Here is a 22,805-nt window from a genome sequence, read left to right as displayed (position 1 = left end):
AGCGGGGTCCCTGCTCCCTGCAGAGGGGAATCCTCAGAGCTTCTCCTCTTCCCCCTCCAGCAGCACAGGTTCCAGTTCCAGCTGCGACTCCGCTGTTGGTTCTGGGCTGTCCCTCTGGCTGGGTCGGGTACAATGGGGTCTGCTACTACTTCTCAAGGGATTATGGCACCTGGGATCAGGGTCAGGAACGGTGCTCTGAGCTCGGGGCCTCCCTGGCCATTGTGAAGGATGCGGAAATGGTGAGTGAGGTGCTGTGGGTGGTGTGGGGTGTCTGAGGGGAGCCTGGGGGTGCTCCTGAGCCGGGCTGGGTGCTCGTAGGGCTGGGGCTGCAGCCCTGTCCCGGGGCCTTGCAGGGAAGGAGCCCCGGCGTGCGGGGGGAGCCCTGGGCACGTGTCCCCCCGAGGGGCCGGGGCAGCTCCCACTCCTCTCTCTTTGGCAGGATTTGCTCTTCCGCCTCCGCGGGAACGTCGATTTCTGGCTGGGGCTGCGCAGACGGGGCGAGCGCCTGCAGTGGGGGAACGGCAGCAACTTCAGCTCCTGGTGAGTGCCGGGGAGGCGGGCAGGGCATGGGGGGGACAGGGACACAAGGTGTTCCCCTGGGAACCAGCGCTGTCTCTGCTCCTCCTTGCAGGGTTCCTGTCCTTGGCAATTCCTGAGACTTTAATTTAAAAGAAGTAAGGAATTTTCGGAAAGTTACGATAACAAGTTGCTGAAATAGCTGAAGTAGATAGGTAAGCTTTGTTCCCAGTTAACAGAAGCTGGATCTTAGATAAGCTATCCCGGATTTAGTAACTCATTGCTTGTCAGCTTCATGTTTATGTAGCTGTGCATGTAACGAAAAACAAAATGTGGTAAATAGGAAATAAGATAGCTGCAGATTTCCTGCTTAAAGGACCCATTGAACACAGGAAACTATAAGTTCTAGCAAGGATTCATTTGCCTCAAATGCATTGAAAAGGTAGAAAGGTCAGAACGAGGAAGACTCATCTTACTTCCTCATTTTGGGTGACCTCTCCCCAGAAGACATCCCCGACTCTTTTTAAGAAACAAACTATGTATGCGTAATAGGTTTTTTTGCCAATTAGCATACGAAGCGAGGAATGGGAGGTGACAGGGGTATGAATATGCATTTGTATTTGGATATTCAACACTTTTGTAAGTAAAAGGCTTTGTAATTCCCTGTGAATTTCGCAGCACGTATTAGGGAACTATCCCGCGTGCTACCCGGCGGTAATAAACATACACTTTCTAACTTTAAACTGTTAGAGAGTTTTTGTCCGTCACAGTTGGGTATCGATACTAGATCAATACCCATATTTCTTTAAGAAGTCATTTTGGCGAGCCAGCCAGGAGACTGCTCTCTCTGGCCGTGGGGCCAGCGGGGTCCAGGACCCCTCTGGGCGCCCACCCGGAATTTTCTGGGAAGAGGGCTCCTGCGGTCCTGCTGACTGCCCGGGGAAAGACCAGAACCTGCTGGAACTACGGACAAAAGGTATGTTTATACTTGAAAAGAGGTACCTTGGTATAAGCGGTTGGTAAGGCACTGAGAGATGTCTCATGCACAGCATACGCCTCTTGGGTTTGTTTGTAAAATTTGTGACAGCTCTGCGGAGCCTGGTGTCAGTGGTTTGGTAGTCCGTGTCCCGTAGTGGGGCCAGCGGTGACTGGGTTTGGTTGTGTCAGCTCGCAGTTTAAAGGTGCCTTGGTAGTCCGCGTCCCGTGATGGGGCAGCGGCGGCAGTGAAATAACCGGTGTTGTTGTTGTGTTTTAGGAGCAGCGGTGGCTCCGGTTACAGTTTGTGGTTTAAAGGTACCTTGACAATCCGTAATCCGTGTGGCGAGCCCGTTCTGGGACGCGAAGGGTCCCGTTGTGGGTCCCGGAAAATCCCGATTGCGGCCCCGAGTGCACTGGGTGTGTGTCGTGTGAACAGATCCGTGTTTTGTGGTCTCGTGGTTTTGTGTGTTTGTGTGTTCAGGCTCTGGAAGAATTATTGGTGCACCGTATGTATCGTGGTCTGTGGGAGTTTGTGTTGTAAGCGTTTTGATTTGTGTGATTTTGGAGTGTGTTAGTAACCTAAGTGTTTTTAGGAGTTTTGCAAGCTCAAAGTTGTAAAAGCCTTTGGAAATCCCCACCTGATCAGCAGAGGGATCCCTCTGTTTGAGAGGCAGGAAGGATTTAAAGTCTTAGTTTTGTATCCAGATTGTGTGCTGGAGGGGAATTAGACTGTGTGTGAGCTTGAACAGCATGTGCTTTTGGCAACAAGATTTGCTGACGTTTTGTTAGGTGAAAAAAAAGCATTTGTGTAAGTTAAAATTGTTTATTTTTTGAGCTAAAAGGAGCGATCGGCGTAAGGCGGTTTGAAACCTGAGCCAGCCCCAGCAATTGGGAGGGGGTGATTTGTTTTCCTGGTAACCGCGGGGGAATCCAGGCTCTGCAGCCTCGGTCCGCGTCTCTAAACTCCCTGTAAAACCCTAAGAAGGTTTTTTAGCGAGTGAGTGTTTTAGTTAAAGAATATGTTTTTGCTTGTTTGTGAGGCTTGCAGTTGCTAGAGTGTGTGGTAATATTTTAAAGTCCTGGTGGTGCAGTCCCTAACCTCAGAGGAGTGGAGAGGCAGCGTGGGATCAGGGTTACGCCCCACCTCCTTCTCACGGAGGGATTTGTCTGTGGTGTCCCGGCCGAAATCCGTAGGATTTTTCGGCGAGACCTTGTTGAAACTTGTGGTGGAGTGTGTTTGGGGTCGTGAGGGACCCCTGGCTATTTTCTTTGTGGGCCTAAAAGGGTTGGTGTTTGGAGTTGGGTCTCTCTGAGAAAAGGCTTTGATTGTGTGCAGAAAGCAGAGAGCCCAGAACTTATGCCCAGAGCTGGCAGAAATAGCCGAGAAATTTTTGGTGCTGAGATATGATTAAGCAGCATTCACCTGATTGGGCAGATCTGCAACTGCTACTTGGTGCCTTAACAGAAACTGAGGAGCAATTAGTTTTGAAAGCGGCTGGGGATCTGGCTGGGGAAGATTGTAGGACAACACAGGAGGATGTTAAAGATGTATTTCCCCTTCAAGACCCAGGTTAGGATCCTAATGATGTTGAGGGGTTAGGACGGTTAAAGAGATACCAAAAAAACTGATAGTAAAAGGGCTAGAAAGAGCAATCCCCAAAACCATAAACTGGTCAGCCTTATATGCTATCAAACAGGGCCCCTCTCAAACACCTTCTGAACTTCTAGATCACCTGCGAGACGCAATGCGCCAACACACCAGCCTGGATCCTGGATCTGATGAAGGAACTCAGCAATTAATACATTTATTTTTAGGACAATCCACAGGCGACATCAGGCAGAAACTCCAGAAGATCCGGGGTCCAAACAGCCAGAATTTAGAAACTTCACTAAATAAAGCATAAAAAGTTTTTAGTAACCAGAAAGAAGGATATAAGCAAGGGATGAAGAAATTAGTAGCAGTAGTAAAAGAAAGAGAAAAGAGAAAACGTGGACAAGGTCCTCTAAAACAAGGACCACCCCGACTGAGAAAAGATGAATGTGCATTTTGCAGGAAATTTGGTCAATAGAAAAAAACAGTGCCTAGAATTAAGAAAGGGTGATGAACATAAAAAAAGGTGATGAGAAAAAGGAAAAAGTAGTTGTTCCTGTAAAGAAGGACTGAGAGGGACCGGAGGGCCCTACCTTAGGGGACCCTCTGGTTACAGTCAAACTGGGGAACAAAGAAAAAGAAGTGAAATTTTTGATAGACACAGGGGCAACATTTTCAGTGTTGAATAAGGCCCTAATACCTGTAACCAATAACTATGTTATGGTAAAAGGGGCAACTGGCCAATCTGAAAGAGGTTATTTTTGCAAACCATTGAAGTATAAATTGGGAAAACAGTGGGGCAGCCATCAATTTTTTTATATGCTTAATGCTCCATCTGCACTTTTGGGCAGAGATTTGCTAGAGCAGCTGGAAGCAAGAATAATATTCAAAAATGAGGAAAATAGTTTGGAGGTAAAGGATCAAACATATGCAGAACTGTTAAGGTTAATGCTAATAACCAAAGAAATTGAAGTGGCAAGTGAAAAGGAAAATTTTATGAAAATAATGGATCAAGTATTTCCAGGAGTGTGGGCCTCCAATATAACAGGAAGAGCAAAGAATGCACTACCAGTGCAAATCAGGCTTAAAGAAGGAGGACAGCCAGTAAGGGTTGAACAATACCATCTAAAGAAGGAAGATATAGAAGGGGTTAGCCCCATTATTGAGAACTCTCTGCAGCTAGGACTACTGAGAGAGTGTCAATCGGATTTTAATGCTCCTATTCTGCCAGTAAAGAAACCTGATGGGTCATACAGATTAGTACAAGATTTAAGGGCTGTTAACAAGGTGACTGAAGACTTGTATCCCATAGTTGCCAATCCCTATACCTTGTTAACCCGTTTAACAGCTGAACTAACTTGGTTTACTGTTCTAGATCTAAAGGATGCTTTCTTTTGCCTCCCTCTCCATGAAGCCAGCCAGAAATTTTTTGCATTTGAGTGGGAAAGCCCTAAAACTGGAAGAAAAGCTCAGCTCACATGGTGTGTGTTACCCCACTATATTTAGGGAGCAGCTTGCAAAGGATTTAAAGTCCTGGGAACCTCCACCAGGAGAGGGACAGTTGCTCCAGTATGTGGATGATCTCTTAATAGCCACCCGGACCCAGGAGACATGCGTGGACTGGACAGTAAACCTCCTAAACTTTCTGGGCCTGCAGGGGGATCGAGTATCCCAGAAGAAAGCCCAAATGGTGAAGCAAAGAGTCATTTACCTGGGTTATGAAGTGAGTGCTGGACAAAGGACTCTGGGGCAGGATCGCAAGGAAGCAATGTGCCAGACCCTGAAACCTCAGACAGTGAAAGAACTGAGAACCTTTTTAGGCATGACAGGGTGGTGCAGACTGTGGATTTATAACTATGGGTTGCTTGTTAAACCTCTGTATGCCTTGATCACGGAAGGCAGTAGAGATCCTCAGTAGACAAAAGAAGCAACTCGAGCCTTCAACCAACTGAAGAAGGCCCTTATGTCAGCTCCAGCCCTAGGACTTTCAGACGGGAGTAAACCATTTTTCCTGTTTTCCCACAAGAAGCAAGGGATTGCCTTGGGAATATTAGCACAGAGCTTAGGCCCGTACCAGAGGGCAGTGGCCTATCTTTCCAAACAACTGGACACAGCAGCTAAAGGATGGCCAAGGTGCCTCAGAGCAGTTGCAGCAGTAGCAATAAACATCCAAGAGGCACGCAAATTCACCCTAGGCCAGAAGATGACTGTGCTAGTATCTCACACAATGTCTGCAGTCCTTGAGGCAAAGGGGGGACATTGGCTCCCCCCACAGAGGTTTCTGAACAAGATGATGTTAAAATTGTGGTAACTAACATTGTGAACCCAGCTTCCTTCCTCAGCGGGGAGTATGGGAGAACCAGTGATCCATGAGTGCCTGGAGACCATTGAAGCCACCTACTCCAGCCGCCAGGATCTGAAGGACACCCCGCTTGAGGATGCTGAGACCTGTTTGCTGATGGAAGCAGCTATGTCATCAGTGGAAGAAGAGATGTTGGGTATGCAGTTACCACAAGCAAGGAGGTAATAGAGTCTGGACCATTAACATCTACACGGACTCAAGGTATGCATTCGGGGTGGTTCATGCTCACGGAGCCATCTGGAAGGAAAGAGGACTGCTGAATTCACAAGGCAAGAGTATTAACACGCACAAGAGATACTGAGGCTACTAGATGCCATACAACTACCTGAGAGAGTAGCCATAATGCTCATAAAGGCACACCGAAAAGTGAGCTCTGAATTGGAAGAAGGGAATATGATGACGGACAGAGAGGCAAAAGATGCACCAAAAGGTGAAGTACCTGATGAGGCTGTTGAGGCAGCATTGATTCCAGATGGAAAAATTTCTATTGAAAGTAAACCAACGTACAATAAGAAAGATAAGAAACTTATCAAGGTAGAAAAGGCAAGTTATAACCAGGAGAGATGGGCTGTAACAGAGGAAGGGAAACTTGTAGTAGCCTCCTATTTGTTGGGGTCATGAGTACAGAAGGTACATGAGGAAACACACTGGGGAATAGATGCCTGTATAGCCATTTGAAAGAAAGAATCATGGCCTGGAATTGCAGGGCACAGTGATACAAGTAACTCATTGTCTCGGTTTTGAAAAGACAGGTGTCTGCTAAGGAGAGGCAGGCCTCTCTAGGAAATGAGGAATTTGAATCCTTCCCTCCGTGTTATTATAATTTGGAAAATCAAAAATAAAACTTTTCAGTCAGAGCTATGGGGAAAAGGAATAACAGTCCTTTACTAGTAAATATAACAGGACAGACAAAAAAAACAACAGCAATTATAACAATAGTAGAACAGAACCAAGAACCCTGAGGGCAAACGGTGGAGGCTCCGGTGCTGATGGCTGGAAGCCAGGCGCGGTGGACTGTCCTCGGCAGGCAGGGGGTGTCCTCGGCAGGCAGAGGTGGCAGTGCCGGAGAAGCCGCAGCGGCGGGACCCGGGCTCACCCAAAATCCAGCCGGACAGCGAAGAAACTCCGAATTCCTGGATACTCCAACAGATGGTAGAATTCCCAGGACCCGACTCCTCCGTTAACTGTGGACTCCAGCAGCCAGCCGTGGCCCGATCGGTGCTCTCCCCCGGAAGAAACGAACCGCAAGATCCCCCCCCACCCTCAGCTCTCTCCGGGAGCTTTTTTCCCTCCCCCAAAACTAAGTTATCAGTTCTTTTGTCCAGGTTAAGCACTCAGCACTTAGTCTCCTAGCAACTTGGGAGGGGAAAAAATTCTACAGGAGACTTAAACCTCAACATTATCCACCCCGAATTTTTTCCCACACCAACATATTATATTGAATTTAAAACTTTAAATAATATACATATATATATACATGTGAATATAAATACAGACACAGTCACAGTGTTCACCGAAAAACAAGGTCCCCTTGAGGTATGCAGCGGGTCTCTCCATCCTTTTGCAACACCCACCATGTGCAGCCAGGTCCCTGAGCAAAAACAACCCCAGGAGTGGGATTGTCTTTGCTGGAGGCAGAATTAATCCAAACAGTTTTTCCCAGCATTCCTCTCATGTGTACTACCGGAACTTTTTCTCCATCTCTTGTTCTCAGGGGCTCAGATTGGGCAGGGCCTGCTCGGTTGGTGGAACCTCAAGTGTTCACTAACCAGGTGGCCTTTGCTAAATTATTCTCCCAGTTCTTAAAAGTCCCCCCACCCAGTGCCTTCAAAGTGGTTTTAAGCAGGCCATTGCACGGTTCAACTTTCCCGGCTGCTGGCGCATGATAAGGAATATGGTACACCCACTCAATGCCATGTTCTCTAGCCCAGGTGTTTATAAGGCTGTTCTTGAAATGAGTCCCGTTGTCAGACTCAATCCTCTCAGGGGTACCATGTCTCCACAGGATTTGCTTTTCAAGGTCCAGGATGGTGTTCTGGGCAGTAGTGTGGGGCAGAGGGTAGGTCTCCAACCATCCAGTGGTGGCTTCCATGGTCAGCACATAGTGCTTGCCTTGGTGGGTTTGGGGAAGGGTGATGTAGTCAATCTGCCAGGCTTCCCCGTACTTATACTTGGACCATCGCCCACCATACCACAGGGGCTTCACCCGCTTGGCCTGCTTGATGGCAGCACACGTCTCACAGTCATGGATAACCTGAGAAATACTGTCCATAGTTAGATCCACCCCTCGGTCTTCTGCCCACTTATAGGTGGCATCTCTGCCCTGATGGCCTGAGGCATCATGGGCCCATCGAGCTAGGAACAACTCTCCCTTGTGTTGCCAATCTAAGTCTATCTTTGACACCTCTATCTTTGCAGCTTGATCTACCTGCTCGTTGTTTCGGTGCTCCTCATTAGCCCGACTCTTGGGGACATGGGCATCTACATGGCGGACTTTGACAGGTAGCTTCTCTACACGAGTGGCAATGTCCTTCCACTCATCTGCAGCCCAGATTGGCTTTCCCCTACGCTGCCAACTGGCCTTTTTCCACCTGTCCAGCCAACCCCACAGAGCATTGGCCACCATCCACGAATCAGTGGAGAGGTAGAGCTTTGGCCACTTCTCTCTTTTATCAATGTCCAGGGCCAGTGGAACAGCTTTGAGTTCAGCAAGTTGGCTTGACCCACCTTCTCCTTCAGTGGCTTGTGCAACCTGTCGTGTGGGGCTCCATACGGCTGCTTTCCACTTCCGGTTCATCCCTACGATGCGGCAGGAACCGTCAGTGAAAAGAGCATAGCGTCTTTCTTCTGCTGGCAGTTGGTTGTATGGTGGACCCTCTTCAGCACGTGTCACTTGTTCCTGCTCCTCTTCATCTGTGAGACCAAAGTTTTCACTTTCTAGCCAGTTTGTAATTATCTCCAAAATCCCAGGGCGATTTGGGTTTCCAATGCGGGCGCGCTGAGTGATGAGGGCAATCCATTTGCTCCACGTGGCGTCGGTGGCATGATGGGTGGAGGGAACCTTTCCTTTAAACATCCACCCCAGCACCGGTAGCCGAGGTGCCAGGAGGAGTTGTGCTTCTGTGCCAATCACCTCTGAGGCAGCTTGAACTTCTTCATAGGTGGCCAAGATTTCCTTCTCTGTTGGAGTGTAGTTGGTTTCAGACCCTCTGTAGCTTCGGCTCCAGAATCCCAGTGGTCGGCCTCGAGTCTCCCCAGGCACCTTCTGCCAAAGGCTCCAGGACAGGCCATTGTTCTCGGCTGCTGAGTAGAGCACATTCTTCACATCTGGTCCCGTCCTGACTGGGCCTAGGGCTACTGCATGAGCGATCTCCTGCTTGATCTGGGCAAAGGCTTGTTGCTGTTCAGGGCCCCAGTGGAAATCGTTTTTCTTGCGGGTGACCAGGTAGAGAGGGCTCACAATCTGACTATACTCGGGAATATGCATCCTCCAGAATCCTATAGCACCTAGGAAAGCTTGTGTTTCCTTCTTGCTGGTTGGTGGGGACATTGCAGTGATCTTATTGATGACCTCAGTGGGAATCTGCCGCCGTCCATCTTGCCACTTTACTCCCAGGAACTGGATCTCTCGGGCAGGTCCCTTGACCTTGCTCTGCTTGATGGCAAAACCAGCTTTCAGGAGAATTTGGATGATCTTCTCTCCTTTCTCAAACACTTCCAGTGCTGTGTTCCCCCACACAATGATGTCATTGATGTACTGTAGGTGCTCCGGAGCCTCACCCTTTTCCAGTGCAGCCTGGATCAGTCCATGGCAGATGGTGGGGCTGTGTTTCCACCCCTGGGGCAGTCGGTTCCAGGTGTACTGCACGCCCCTCCAGGTGAAAGCAAACTGAGGCCTGCATTCCGCAGCCAGAGGAATGGAGAAAAATGCATTAGCAATGTCAATTGTGGCGTACCATTTTGCTGCCTGTGACTCCAGCTCATACTGGAGTTCCAGCATGTCCGGCGCAGCAGCGCTCAATGGTGGAGTCACTTCGTTCAAGGCACGGTAGTCCACAGTCAATCTCCATTCTCCGTCAGGCTTGCGCACAGGCTAGATGGGGCTGTTGAAGGGTGAGTGGATTTTGCTGACCACCCCTTGGGTCTCCAGCTCACAGATCATCTTGTGGATGGGGATCACAGCATCTCGATTTGTCCGATACTGTCGGCGGTGCACCGTCGAGGTGGCAATTGGAACTCTTTGCTCTTCTACCTTTAGAAGTCCTACTGCAGATGGGTTCTCTGACAGTCCAGGCAAGGTATTCAATTTCTTAATGCCCTCTGCCTCCACAGCTGCTATTCCAAAAGCCCACCTGAGTCCTTTAGAGTCTTTGTAATAACCATTCCGGAGGAAGTCTATGCCCGAAATACACGGGGCCCCTGGCCAGTCACAATTGGATGTTTCTGCCACTCCTTCCCGGTCAGGCTCACCTCGGCTTCCAACAGAGTCAATTCCTGTGATCCCCCCGTCACCCCAGCAATGGAAATAGGTTCTGTCCCCACATATTCTGATGGTATCAGTGTACACTGAGAACCAGTATCAACTAAAGCTTCATATTTCTGTGGCTCTGATGTGCCAGGCCATCGGATACACACCGTCCAATAGACCCGGTTTTCCCGTGCCTCTCCCTGGCTAGAGGCAGGGCCCCTCTAGCACCGGTCATTATTCCCCTCCTGGGCATACATCGTAGAGGTTCCTTCATGGGGATCTGACATATCCTCACTTCTATAATACCTGGCAGCCTGGTCATGCGATGTCGAGGCTACCTTCATCTTTGTGGGACCCCCTCGGTTAGTGTTTCTCTCCTTGAGCTCACGCACCCATGCTGCCAGGGCAGAAGTGGGTTTCCCATCCCACCTTCCCATGTCTTCCCCATGGTCACGCAGAAAGAACCACAGGTCAGCTCGTGGGGTGTACCCTCTCTCTCTAGCTGGGGGCTGTTGAGCTCTGACACTGGGGCCTGTAACTCGCACAGGTGCCACATGGGAACTGTTCCTCCTCATCTTCTCCCTTATCTCCTCTTTGAGTTCCTTAGCCACAGCAGAGACCTGAGCCTGCACTGGGCCACTGATTATACTCTCATAATTTCTAAGCTTGTTGGCTACAGAACCCACTGTCTCTCGATTGTTATCAGGATGAATTGTTGCAATGAATGTGGCGTATTGAGATGGTCCCAGAGTTGCCGGATTCCACAGCATTTGCCCTGTGCACCTGACTTTGTCGGGGTCATTATCATGCTGTCCACCCCTCCCAAAGAGTACCTCCAATACCACCACTTCTCTCAGCTGTTGGATCCCTTCCTCAAGGGTCTTCCAGCGCATTCTATGCTGGTGCTCCTGCATTCTGTCTCTGTGGACAAACCTCTCCCGTACACTCATTAAAAGCCGCTCCCAAAGGGAAAGGGGCCCTGGCTCCCTTACAAATACCTCATTCACACCTGAGTCCTGGGTCAAGGGTCCCAAATTCCTTGCCTCACTACTATCTAGTTGCACGCCTGTACCTATAAGGTCCCAGACCCAAAGTAACCAGGCTGTATAAGCCTCACGTCCCCGCCGTGCAAGATCTTTTTGCAGATTACGGAGACTTTCATATGTCAGGGACTCAGTGATGATCTCGACCTCCAACTCCCCTGTGGGTTGTGAGGGCCCTCCTTTCTTATCCTTGTTGCCTGGGTGCTCTGATTTCACCTTATACTTCTTTGTTTCCACAGCGGCCACTGCTGCTGGCTGTGGCTGCCCCTGTGGTTCAGCTGGAACCTGGACGATTGTAACATCTGTGGGTTCTGCTGCTGCACCATCAGACTCTCCTTTGTCAGGGCAGGGGGAGGGTTTCCCAGCAGCTGGGGCTAATGAGGCTACTACAGGGGAAAGGTACTCCCTCAGCATCTCACGTATCTCATTCACCAAATCTGGGTGGTTTATTCCTGAGGCAGGCTGTGGGACAGTGTCAGGTTGTGGGACGGGGTCAGGCTGTGGGGCAGGGTCAGGCTGTGGGGCAGGGTCAGGCTGTGGGACGGGCTCAGGCTGTGGGGCAGTATCCTTATTCTCTAGGGTAGGTATCAGGGTGGTTATCCAGGTCAGTCTCCCCTTATCTCTAAATGCTCAACAGAACAGGCATACCAGCAACACCAGCCACTGTATGATGTCATTAACATTCAGAGATTTGAACCCTTCAAAGACTGGTGGGGTAGGCCCAAAGAGCTGGGTGAAGGGTTGTGAAAAAATTTCCCCCGGTGTCATTTCTTCACAGTAGGTACCGTTGTTAAAGTAACCCCAGAAACACACAGTTAGTGTATGATAGCCCTGAATCCATGTGCCTGCCTTCCAGAGGAAATTAAAAATCCACGATTTCCTCACTTCGCTAACCCATATAGCAAAATGGATGACAGCCACAGTAACCTTAGTCACAGGGCCCATGTTTAGAAAAGGGCCTGCAAATGGGAGAAATACGGCCACCACAACATGCCACCCGAACCAGGTTAAGCCAGACCACATGATATCCAGTACACAACAACGTAGGCACTTAAGAACTGTTATTCCTTTTTCTCTCAATGCCCCACGATATGGGCACCAAATTCTGTCTCGGTTTTGAAAAGACAGGTGTCTGCTAAGGAGAGGCAGGCCTCTCTAGGAAATGAGGAATTTGAATCCTTCCCTCCGTGTTATTATAATTTGGAAAATCAAAAATAAAACTTTTCAGTCAGAGCTATGGGGAAAAGGAATAACAGTCCTTTACTAGTAAATATAACAGGACAGACAAAAAAACAACAGCAATTATAACAATAGTAGAACAGAACCAAGAACCCCGAGGGCAAACGGTGGAGGCTCCGGTGCTGATGGCTGGAAGCCGGGCGCGGTGGACTGTCCTCGGCAGGCAGGGGGTGTCCTCGGCAGGCAGGGGTGGCAGTGCCGGAGAAGCAGCAGCGGCGGGACCCGGGCTCACCCAAAATCCAGCCGGACAGCGAAGAAACTCCGAATTCCTGGATACTCCAACAGATGGTAGAATTCCCAGGACCCGACTCCTTCATTAACCGTGGCCTCCAGCAGCCAGCCATAGCCCGATCGGTGCTCCCCCCGGAAGAAGAAAAAAGCCGCGAGATCCCCCCACCCTCAGCTCTCTCCGGGAGCTTTTTTCCCTCCCCCAAAACTAAGTTATCAGTTCTTTTGTCCAGGTTAAGCACTCAGCACTTAGTCTCCTAGCAACTTGGGAGGGGGAAAAAATTCTACAGGAGACTTAAACCTCAACACTCATCAGTGTAGTCTTTGCCTCCGAACTAACCCTAAAGATACCCCAAAGCCTGAAGTGGGACAAATTGGGAAAGGTTGTGGACCTGGGCAACAATGGTAAATTGATTTTACAGAACCGCCCAGGAAGGGAGGGTATCGTTACCTATTGGTGTTAACTGATACCTTTTCAGGATGGCCAGAAGCCTCTCCTGCCAGGACAGCTAAGGCCTGAGAGGTGACCAAAGCGCTGTTGCAAGAAATAATACCACAATTTGGAGTTCCAGCCACTATATCCTCAGATAGGGGACCACACTTTATTTCGAAACAATGGTGGCCCGAAATCAACAACTTAGAGAAATTGAGAAATATGTGGCTGGAACTCAAAACAGAGAACTAGATGGGCCAATACCTGATGTACAACCTGGGGATTATGTGTATTACGTTAAGTCTTTTGCAGAAAAGACCTTGGAACCACAGTGGGAAGGACCATTCCAGGTGCTCCTCACTACCTTCACTGCAATCAAGATCAAAGAACAAAAGGCTTGGATCCATCACTCCCAAGTGAAGAAAACCCCAGAGAGAATTTGGAAGGTCACACCAGGTGATAACGAACTGAAGCTGAAGCTCACTTGGAACAACAAATAAATGGACTGATAGTTATTATGCACATTATGTCAAAAGTTGTAACTATTGTAGTAAATGCATCCAGACAGACAACTTCACTTGTGTGTATAGGACAAAGTTGTGTCTTTCTTAGGACAGCATGACCCATCATAAAGATAGACAGCCAAATTGTGAATGAAACTCAATTCAATTTGTGAGTTTGCAATTTTGTTAGAATTAAGGGATGTGATTTTTCCTATCGGGCACTTGGTGTATCACATCAATATATAAAGGCCAGCTTAGACACTGTGCAGAAGACGCTGCCTGTGCCCATAAGAATGAATGTGACTTTAGTTGCTCAATTGTTGGAACATCACAAATTGAGTGAAATCTTAAAAGAAATTAGAGATGGAGGGAAAAAGACATTAATCATGATGCACCATGACACAGAGACCATCAAAAGGGTTTTTAAAAGGCTTGAGGAACATTTGTCTCATTAGTGGGATGTGCCTTTTAGGTGGCTGTTGGGGGTTAAGTTTTCCTGTGGAATTTTCCCCCACCCCCCCCCCCCATAAGTTGCTAGGAGACTAAATACTGATAGTTAAAGGGTGCTCAGCCCGGACAAAGGAAGTTGATCACTTAGTTTTGGGGGACGAAAAAGGCTCCTGGGATCCGAGGGTGGGGGTTGTTTTTTTTTCTCGGGGCTCCCAGTTTTTTCCGGGAGGAGGACAGTCAAAGCGACGGGTGCCTGCGCAGATTCCATGGTTAACAGAGGGGTTCAGTCCTGAGAATTCTACCATCTGTTGGAGCGCCCAGGAATTCGGAGGTTCTTCGCTGCCCTGCTGGATTTTGGGTCAGCCCGGGTCCAGCCGCTGCGGGTTCTCCGGTACTGCTCACTTCACCTGCCAGGACACCCCCCTGCCTGCCGAGGACAATCCACCTCTTCCAGCCATCAGCGCCGGAGCTTCCACCGTTTGCGCCTCGGGGTTCTTGGTTCTGTTTTACTATTATTATAATTGCTGTTGTTGTTTGTCTGTCCTGTTATAGTTACTGGTAAAGGACTGTTAGTCCTTTCCCCATAGCTCTGACTGGAAAGTTTTTTTAATCTTCCAAATTATAATAACATGGAGGGAAGGATTTGAATTCCTCATTCCTAGAGAGGCCTGCCTCTCCCTAGCAGATACCTGTCTTTTCAAACCAAGACAGAATTTGGTGTCCAACGTGGGGCACGAGGACATTGAGAGAAAAAGGAATAACAGTTCTTAAGTGCCTATGTTCTTGTGTACCAGATATCATGTGGTCTGGCTTAACCTGGTTCGAGTGGCATGTTGTGGTGACCATATTTCTCCCATTTGCAGGCCCTTTTCTAAACACAGGCCCTGTAAATAAGGCTACTGTGGCTGTCATCCAGTTTGCTATATGGGTTAACAAAGTGAGGAATTCATGGATTTTTAATTTCCTCTGGAAGGCAGGCACATGGATTCAGGACTATCATACACTAACTGTGTGTTTCTGGGGTTACTTTAACAACGGTACCTACTGTGAAGAAATGACACCGAGGAAAATTTTTTCACAACCCTTCACCCAGCTCTTTGGGCCTACCCCACCAGTCTTTGAAGGGTTCAAATCTCTGAATGTTAATGACATCATACAGTGGCTGGTGTTGCTGGTATGCCTGTTCTGTTGAGCATTTAGAGATAAGGGGAGACTGACCTGGATAACCACCCTGATACCTACCCTAGAGAATAAGGATACTGCCCCACAGCCTGACCCTGCTCCACAGCCTGCCTCAGGAATAAACCACCCAGATTGGGTGAAGGAGATACGTGAGATGCTGAGGGAGTACCTTTCCCCTGTAGTAGCCTCATTAGCCCCAGCTGCTGGGAAACCCTCCCCCTGCCCTGACAAAGGAGAGTCTGATGGTGCAGCAGCAGAACCCACAGACGTTACAATCGTCCAGGTTCCAGCTGAACCACAGGGGCAGCCACAGCCAGCAGCAGTGGCGCCTGTGGAAACAAAGAAGTATAAGGTGAAATCAGAGCACCCAGGCAACAAGGATAAGAAAGGAGGGCCCTCACAACCCACAGGGGAGTTGAAGGTTGAGATCATCACTGAGTCCCTGACATATGAAAGTCTCCGTAATCTGCAAAAAGATCTTGCACGGCGAGGACGTGAGGCTTATACAGCCTGGTTACTTTGGGTCTGGGACCTTATAGGTACAGGTGTGCAACTAGATAGTAGTGAGGCATTTGAGACCCTTGACCCAGGACTCAGGTGTGAATGAGGTATTTGTAAGGGAGCCAGGGCCCCTTTCCCTTTGGGAGCGGCTTTTAATGAGTGTACGGGAGAGGTTTGTCCACAGAGACAGAATGCAGGAGCACCAGCATAGAATGCGCTGGAAGACCCTTGAGGAAGGGATCCAACAGCTGAGAGAAGTGGTGGTATTGGAGGTACTCTTTGGGAGGGGTGGACAGCATGATAATGACCCCGACAAAGTCAGGTGCACAGGGCAAATGCTGTGGAATCTGGCAGCTCTAGGACCATCTCAATATGCCACATTCATTGCAACAATTAATCCTGATACCAACCGAGAGACAGTGGGTTCTGTAGCCAACAAGCTTAGAAATTATGAGAGTATAATCAGTGGCCCAGTGCAGGCTCAGGTCTCTGCCGTGGCTAAGGAACTCAAAGAGGATATAAGGGAGAAGATGGAGGAGGTGACAGAAAAGATGGAGGAGATGAGGGAGGAGATGAAAAGGAACAGTTCCCATGTGGCACCTGTGTGAGTTACAGGCGAGCAACGTCTCCCAGCTAGAGAGAGAGGGTACACCCCACGAGCTGACCTGTGGTTCTTTCTGCGTGACCATGGGGAAGACATGGGAAGGTGGGATGGTGCCCTGGCAGCATGGGTGCGTGAGCTCAAGGAGAGAAACACTAACCGAGGGGGTCCCACTAAGATGAAGGTAGCCTCGACATCGCATGACCAAGCTGCCAGGTATTATAGAAGTGAGGATATGTCAGATCCCTGTGAAGGAACCTCTATTGTGTATGCCCAGGAAGGGAATAGTGACCGGTGCTAGAGGAGCCCTCCCTCTAGCCAGGGAGAGGCACGGGAAAACCAGGCCTATTGGACGGTGTGGATCCGATGGCCTGGCACATCAGGGCCACAGGAATATGAAGCTTTGGTTGATACTGGTTCTCAGTGTACACTGATACCATCAGAATATGTGGGGACAGAACCTATTTCCATTGCTGGGGTGACGGGGGGATCACAGGAATTGACTCTGTTGGAAGCCGAGGTGAGCCTGACTGAGAAGGAGTGGCAGAAACACCCAGTTGTGACTGGCCAAGGGGCCCCGCATATTTTAGGCATAGACTTCCTCCGTAATGGCTGTTGCAAAGACTCTAAGGGACTCGTGGGCTTTTGGAATGGCTGCTGTGGAGGCAGAGGGCATTAAGAAATTGAATAGCTTGCCTGGACTGTCAGAGAACCCATCTGCAGTAGGACTCCTAAAGGTAGAAGAGCAACGAGTTCCAGTTGCCACCTTGACGGTGCACCGCCGACAGTATTGGACAAATTGAGATGCTGTGATCCCCATCCACAAGATGATCTGTGAGCTGGAGACCCAAGGGGTGGTCAGCAAAATCCACTCACCCTTCAACAGCCCCATCTAGCCTGTGCGCAAGTCTGACGGAGAATGGAGATTGACTGTGGATTACCGTGCCTTAAATGAAGTGACTCCACCACTGAGCACTGCTGTGCCGGACATGCTGGAACTCCAGTATGAGCTGGAGTCCAAGGCAGCAAAATGGTACGCCACAATTGACATTGCTAATGCATTTTTCTCCATTCCTCTGGCTGCAGAATGCAGGCATCAGTTTGCTTTCACCTGGAGGGGCGTGCAGTACTCCTGGAACCGACTGCCCCAGGGGTGGAAACACAGCCCCACCATCTGCCATGGACTGATCCAGGCTGCACTGGAAAAGGGTGAGGCTCCGGAGCACCTACAGTATATCGATGACATCATTGTGTGGGGGAACACAGCAATGGAAGTGTTTGAGAAAGGAGAGAAGATCATCCACATTCTCCTGAAAGCTGGTTTTGCCATCAAGCAGAGCAAGGTCAAGGGACCTGCCCGAGAGATCCAGTTCCTGGGAGTAAAGTGGCAAGATGGACAGCATCAGATCCCCACTGAGGTCATCAATAAGATCACCGCAATGTCCCCACTGACCAGCAAGAAGGAAACACAAGCTTTCCTAGGCGCTATAGGATTCTGGAGGATGCACATTCCTGAGTACAGCCGGATTGTGAGCCCTCTCTACCTGGTTACCCACAAGAAGAAGGATTTCCACTGGGGCCCTGAACAGCAACAAGCCTTTGCCCAGATCAAGCAGGAGATCGCTCATGCGGTAGCCCTTGGCCCAGTGAGGACGGGACCAGATGTGAAGAATGTGCTCTACTCAGCAGCTGGAAACAATGGCCTGTCCTGGAGCCTTTGGCAGAAGGTACCAGGGGAGACTAGAGGCCAACCACTGGGATTCTGGAGCCAAAGCTACACAGGGTCCGAAGCCAACTACACTCCAACAGAGAAGGAAATCTTGGCCACCTATGAAGAAGTTCAAGCTGCCTCAGAGGTGATTGGCACAGAAGCACAACTCCTGCTGGCACCTCGACTACCGGTGCTGGGGTGGATGTTTAAAGGAAAGGTTCCCTCCACCCATCATGCCACCGACGCCACGTGGAGCAAATGGATTGCCCTCATCACTCAGCGCGCCCGCATTGGAAACCCAAATCGCCCTGGGATTTTGGAGATAATTACAAACTGGCTAGAAAGTGAAAACTTTGGTCTCACAGATGAAGAGGAGCAGGAACAAGTGACACGTGCTGAAGAGGGTCCACCATACAACCAACTGCCAGCAGAAGAAAGACGCTATGCTCTTTTCACTGACGGTTCCTGCCGCATCGTAGGGATGAACCGGAAGTGGAAAGCAGCCGTATGGAGCCCCACACGACAGGTTGCACAAGCCACTGAAGGAGAAGGTGGGTCAAGCCAACTTGCTGAACTCAAAGCTGTTCAACTGGCCCTGGACATTGATAAAAGAGAGAAGTGGCCAAAGCTCTACCTCTCCACTGATTCGTGGATGGTGGCCAATGCTCTGTGGGGTTGGCTGGACAGGTGGAAAAAGGCCAGTTGGCAGCGTAGGGGAAAGCCAATCTGGGCTGCAGATGAGTGGAAGGACATTGCCACTCGTGTAGAGAAGCTACCTGTCAAAGTCCATCATGTAGATGCCCATGTCCCCAAGAGTCAGGCTAATGAGGAGCACCGAAACAACGAGCCGGTAGATCAAGCTGCAAAGATAGAGGTGTCAAAGATAGACTTAGATTGGCAACACAAGGGAGAGTTGTTCCTAGCTCGATGGGCCCATGACGCCTCAGGCCATCCGGGCAGAGATGCCACCTATAAGTGGGCACGAGACCGAGGGGTGGATCTAACCATGGACAGTATTTCTCAGGTTATCCATGACTGTGAGACGTGTGCTACAATCCAGCAGGCCAAGTGGGTGAAGCCCCTATGATATGGCGGATGATTGTCCAAGTACAAGTACGGGGAAGCCTGGCAGATTGACTACATCACCCTTCCCCAAACCTGCCAAGGCAAGCACTATGTGCTGACCATGGTGGAAGCCACCACTGAATGGTTGGAGACCTACCCTCTGCCCCACACTACTGCCCAGAACACCATCCTGGTCCTTGAAAAGCAAATCCTGTGGAGACATGGTACCCCTGAGAGGATTGAGTCTGACAACGGGACTCATTTCAAGAACAGCCTTATAAACACCTGGGCTAGAGAACATGACATTGAGTGGGTGTACCATATTCCTTATCATGCGCCAGCAGCCAGGAAAGTTGAACGATGCAATGGCCTGCTTAAAACCACTTTGAAGGCGCTGGGTGGGGGGACTTTCAAGAACTGGGAGATTAAGTTAGCATAGGCCACCTGGTTAGTGAACACTTGAGGTTCCACCAGCCGAGCAGGCCCTGCCTGTGATATGTGACCTAAAGTTAATTCGTGTTAGGTACTGTGATATGTAGTTAATATGCATTAAGTATGGTGATATGTAATATAAAGTTAATTCGCGTTCGGTCGGATTTAAGCTCTGTAGAACCTAAAGTGTATTTAGGGTTTAAAAAAAAGCTAAACTGTAAGAAGAGGACACGAGGATTGAAAGACAAGGAGGGTCTCTGCCGGGGAAAAACCTCAGGACAACCAAAAAAACTAAAAGAATGGGAAAGATGATAAGATAGACTGTGTCTCCCCCAGAGATAGACCTGCTAACGACTTAGTGATTAAGAGAAGATCGATATCTTATCTGTTCCGGCCCAGTTTAACATTTCCAAAAACCTTCTCCGGACCTGCAATCATGACATTGTTCTACTCTGAGAACCTATTCAACCGACCGGAGACCTGAACATGAATACCTAATGAACCTACCGAGAAGCAAAAGCGCTATGGTCACCGTCCACTCTCAGCAAAAGACTGTATAAAAATCAGCGGCTCGGGACACACTTTGTGAACAGGGTAGATACGGAGCGATAGAGTCCGTTTCTGCATTCACCCAGTGCCGAAACCAGGGGTTCGACGCTGTTCCTTTTAATTGTAGCAGTTAGAGACTGAATGTAAGTCTCAAAATAAAATTCTAAATTTTGATTTACGGAATTGGGCTTGTTCATTTATTACACTGCCCAATCTGAGCCCCTGAGAACAAGAGATGGAGATAAGGTTCCAGTGGTACACATGAGAGGAATGCTGGGAAAACCTGTTTGGATTAATTCTGCCTCCAGCAAAGACAATCCCGCTCCTGGGGTTGTTTTTGCTCAGGGACCTGGCTGCACATGGTGGGTGATGCAAAAAGATGGAGAGACCCGCTGCATACCTCAAGGGGACCTTGTTTTTCAGTGAACACTGTGACTGTGTCTGTATTTATATTCACATGTATATATATGTATATTATTTAAAGGTTTAAATTCAATATAATAATGTTGGTATGGGAAAAAAATTCGGGGTGGATAATGTTGAGGGTTAAGTTTTACTGTGGAATTTCCCCCCCCATAAGTTGCTAGGAGACTAAATACTGATAGTTAAAGGGTGCTCAGCCCAGACAAAGTAAGTTGATTACTTAGTTTTGGGGGAGGAAAAAGGCTCCTGGGATCCGAGGGTGGGGGTTGTTTTTTTTTCTCGGGGCTCCCAGTTTTTTCCAGGAGGAGGACAGTCAAGCGACGGGTGCCTGCGCGGAGTCCACGGTTAACGGAGGGGTTCAGTCCTGAGAATTCTAACATCTGTTGGAGTGCCCAGGAATTCGGAGGTTCTTCACTGCCCTGCTGGATTTTGGGTCAGCCTGGGTCCAGCCACTGCAGGTTCTCCGGCACTGCTCACTTCGCCTGCCAGGACACCCCCCTGCCTGCCGAGGACAATCCACCACTTCCAGCCATCAGCGCTGGAGTTTCCACCGTTTGCCCCTCAGGGTTCTTAGTTCTGTTTTACTATTATTATAATTGCTGTTGTTGTTTGTCTGTCCTGTTATAGTTACTAGTAAAGGACAGTTCCTTTCCCCATAGCTCTGACTGGAAAGTTTTTTTTAATCTTCCAAATTATAATAACACGGAGGGAAGGATTTGAATTCCCCATTCCTAGAGAGGCCTGCCTCTCCTTAGCAGACACCTGTCTTTTCAAACCGAGACAGTGGCCACTGATGGCAACCGGTATACTGAATGCCTTAATCCGCCCTATAGTTGTGTCACTTATTTTAGTCAGCATAAGTTTAGTGTTATCTGTTGTAATACTTGTTTATAATTAGAAGATGCTGCGACAAGTGGCAGCTTTAACATCACTGTCAAAGGTGTATGGCTTGGTCTTCAGAGACACTAGCTGCACAGCGTGGATAGATGAGGTAGACTCTGTATACTGAGTAAAGGAATTTACTCATTTCAAAGAAGAAGTGAGGAATGAGACATTAAATTTGAAGAATTAGGGATTTTAGGAAAGTTAAGATAATAAGTTGCTGAATTAGCTGAAGTACAGACGTAAGCTTTGTTAGCAATTAACAGAAGCTGGATCTTAGATAAGCTATCCCGGATTTAGTAACTCATTGCTTGTCAGCTTTATGTTTATGTAGCTGTGCTTGTAACAAAAAACAAAATGTGATACATAGGACATAAGATAGCTGCAGATTTCCTGCTTAAAGGACCCATTGAACACAGGAAACTGTAAGTTCTACCAAGGATTCACTTGTCACAAATGCAGTGAAAAGGTAGAAAGGTCAGGAAGAGGAAGAGTCATCTTACTTCCTCATTTTGGGTGACCCCTCCCCAGAAAAGACCCCCGACTCAAAAATTTTAAGAAACAAACTACACATACTTAATAGCTTTTTGTGCCAATTAGCCTATGAAGCGAGGAATGGGAGGTGACAGGAATATGAATATGTATTGGGTATTCAACACTTTCGTAAATAAAACGCTTTGTAATTACCTGTGAATTTCGCAGCGCGTATTAGGGAACTATCCCGCGTGCTGCCTGGCCGTAATAAACATACACTTTCTGGCTTTAAACTGTTAGAGAGTTTTTGTCTGTCACAGTTGGGTATCGATCTAGGATCGATACCCATATTTCTTTAATAAGTCAACGTGTCCCCCCGAGGGGCCAGGGCAGCTCCCACTCCTCTCTCCTGGGCAGGATTTGCTCTTCCGCCTCCGCGGGAACGTCGATTTCTGGCTGGGGCTGCGCAGACGGGGCGAGCGCCTGCAGTGGGGGGACGGCAGCGACTTCAGCTCCTGGTGAGTGCCGGGGAGCCGGGCAGGGCATGGGGGGGACAGGGACACAAGGTGTTCCCCTGGGAACCAGCGCTGTCTCTGCTCCTCCTTGCAGGGTTCCTGTCCTTGGCAATTCCGTGTGTGTGTACCTGGCTGACAATAAATTCGGAGTGAGGGCTGCTCAAATCAGCAGCCGTATCTCTGCAGCAAGGCCCAAGCTCCCCTGTAACAGGGGGTGGAGAAAGGACCTTCTCCACACTGGGCAGTCACAGCTTCACCTCTTAGCCCAGCACAGGGCTGTCCTTCCTCAGCTGCACCCTGTGCCTTGCACTTACTCTCAGGGTCACCCCAGTGCCTGTTCATCCCCACTGCCAAACGCTGGGCTGGGTGTTCCAAGGAAAAGTCTCTGCAATGCATCCTGCCAGCGGTGCTCCCTGGAGTGAGTGGATTGCCCTCATTACACAACAAGCTCAAATGGGAAATCCAAGTCACCCTGGGCTCTTGGAAATCATCACAAACTGGCCTGAAGGTGAGACTTGTGGACTGTCCTTGAAAGAGGAACAAGAAAAGCTGACACATGCTGAGAAGGAATCCCACCTTTGGCTTCAGGCACCTGACTGTCAAGAATGCTCTGAGGGCTCCTGCCTCCCTCTCTCTTTGCTTTGGAGGAGGATGGTCAG

At 49.1% G+C, this 22,805-nt stretch overlaps 1 protein-coding gene across 1 annotated transcript; it reads left to right on the top strand.

The window, feature by feature from the left end:
* The first annotated feature begins 97 nt into the window (after window positions 1–97).
* Window positions 98–20,916, top strand: LOC131378471 (uncharacterized). Its single transcript, XM_058421448.1, has 3 exons — window positions 98–239; window positions 440–540; window positions 17,182–20,916. The coding sequence occupies exons 1-3, from the start codon at window positions 229–231 to the stop codon at window positions 18,891–18,893; spliced, it is 1,824 nt and encodes a 607-aa protein (XP_058277431.1). The 5' UTR covers window positions 98–228; the 3' UTR covers window positions 18,894–20,916.
* The last annotated feature ends 1,889 nt before the right edge of the window (window positions 20,917–22,805 follow it).

The sequence above is a fragment of the Hirundo rustica genome, chromosome 8 (genome assembly GCF_015227805.2).
Source record: "Hirundo rustica isolate bHirRus1 chromosome 8, bHirRus1.pri.v3, whole genome shotgun sequence".
Classification (NCBI taxonomy): domain Eukaryota; kingdom Metazoa; phylum Chordata; class Aves; order Passeriformes; family Hirundinidae; genus Hirundo; species Hirundo rustica.
This window is presented reverse-complemented; position numbering and strand designations above follow the sequence as displayed.

Coding starts and splice junctions, on each gene's coding strand:
- LOC131378471 (XM_058421448.1), top strand. Junction 541..17,181: donor GGCAGCAACTTCAGCTCCTG/GTGAGTGCCGGG, acceptor CTCTGGCTGCAG/AATGCAGGCATCAGTTTGCT.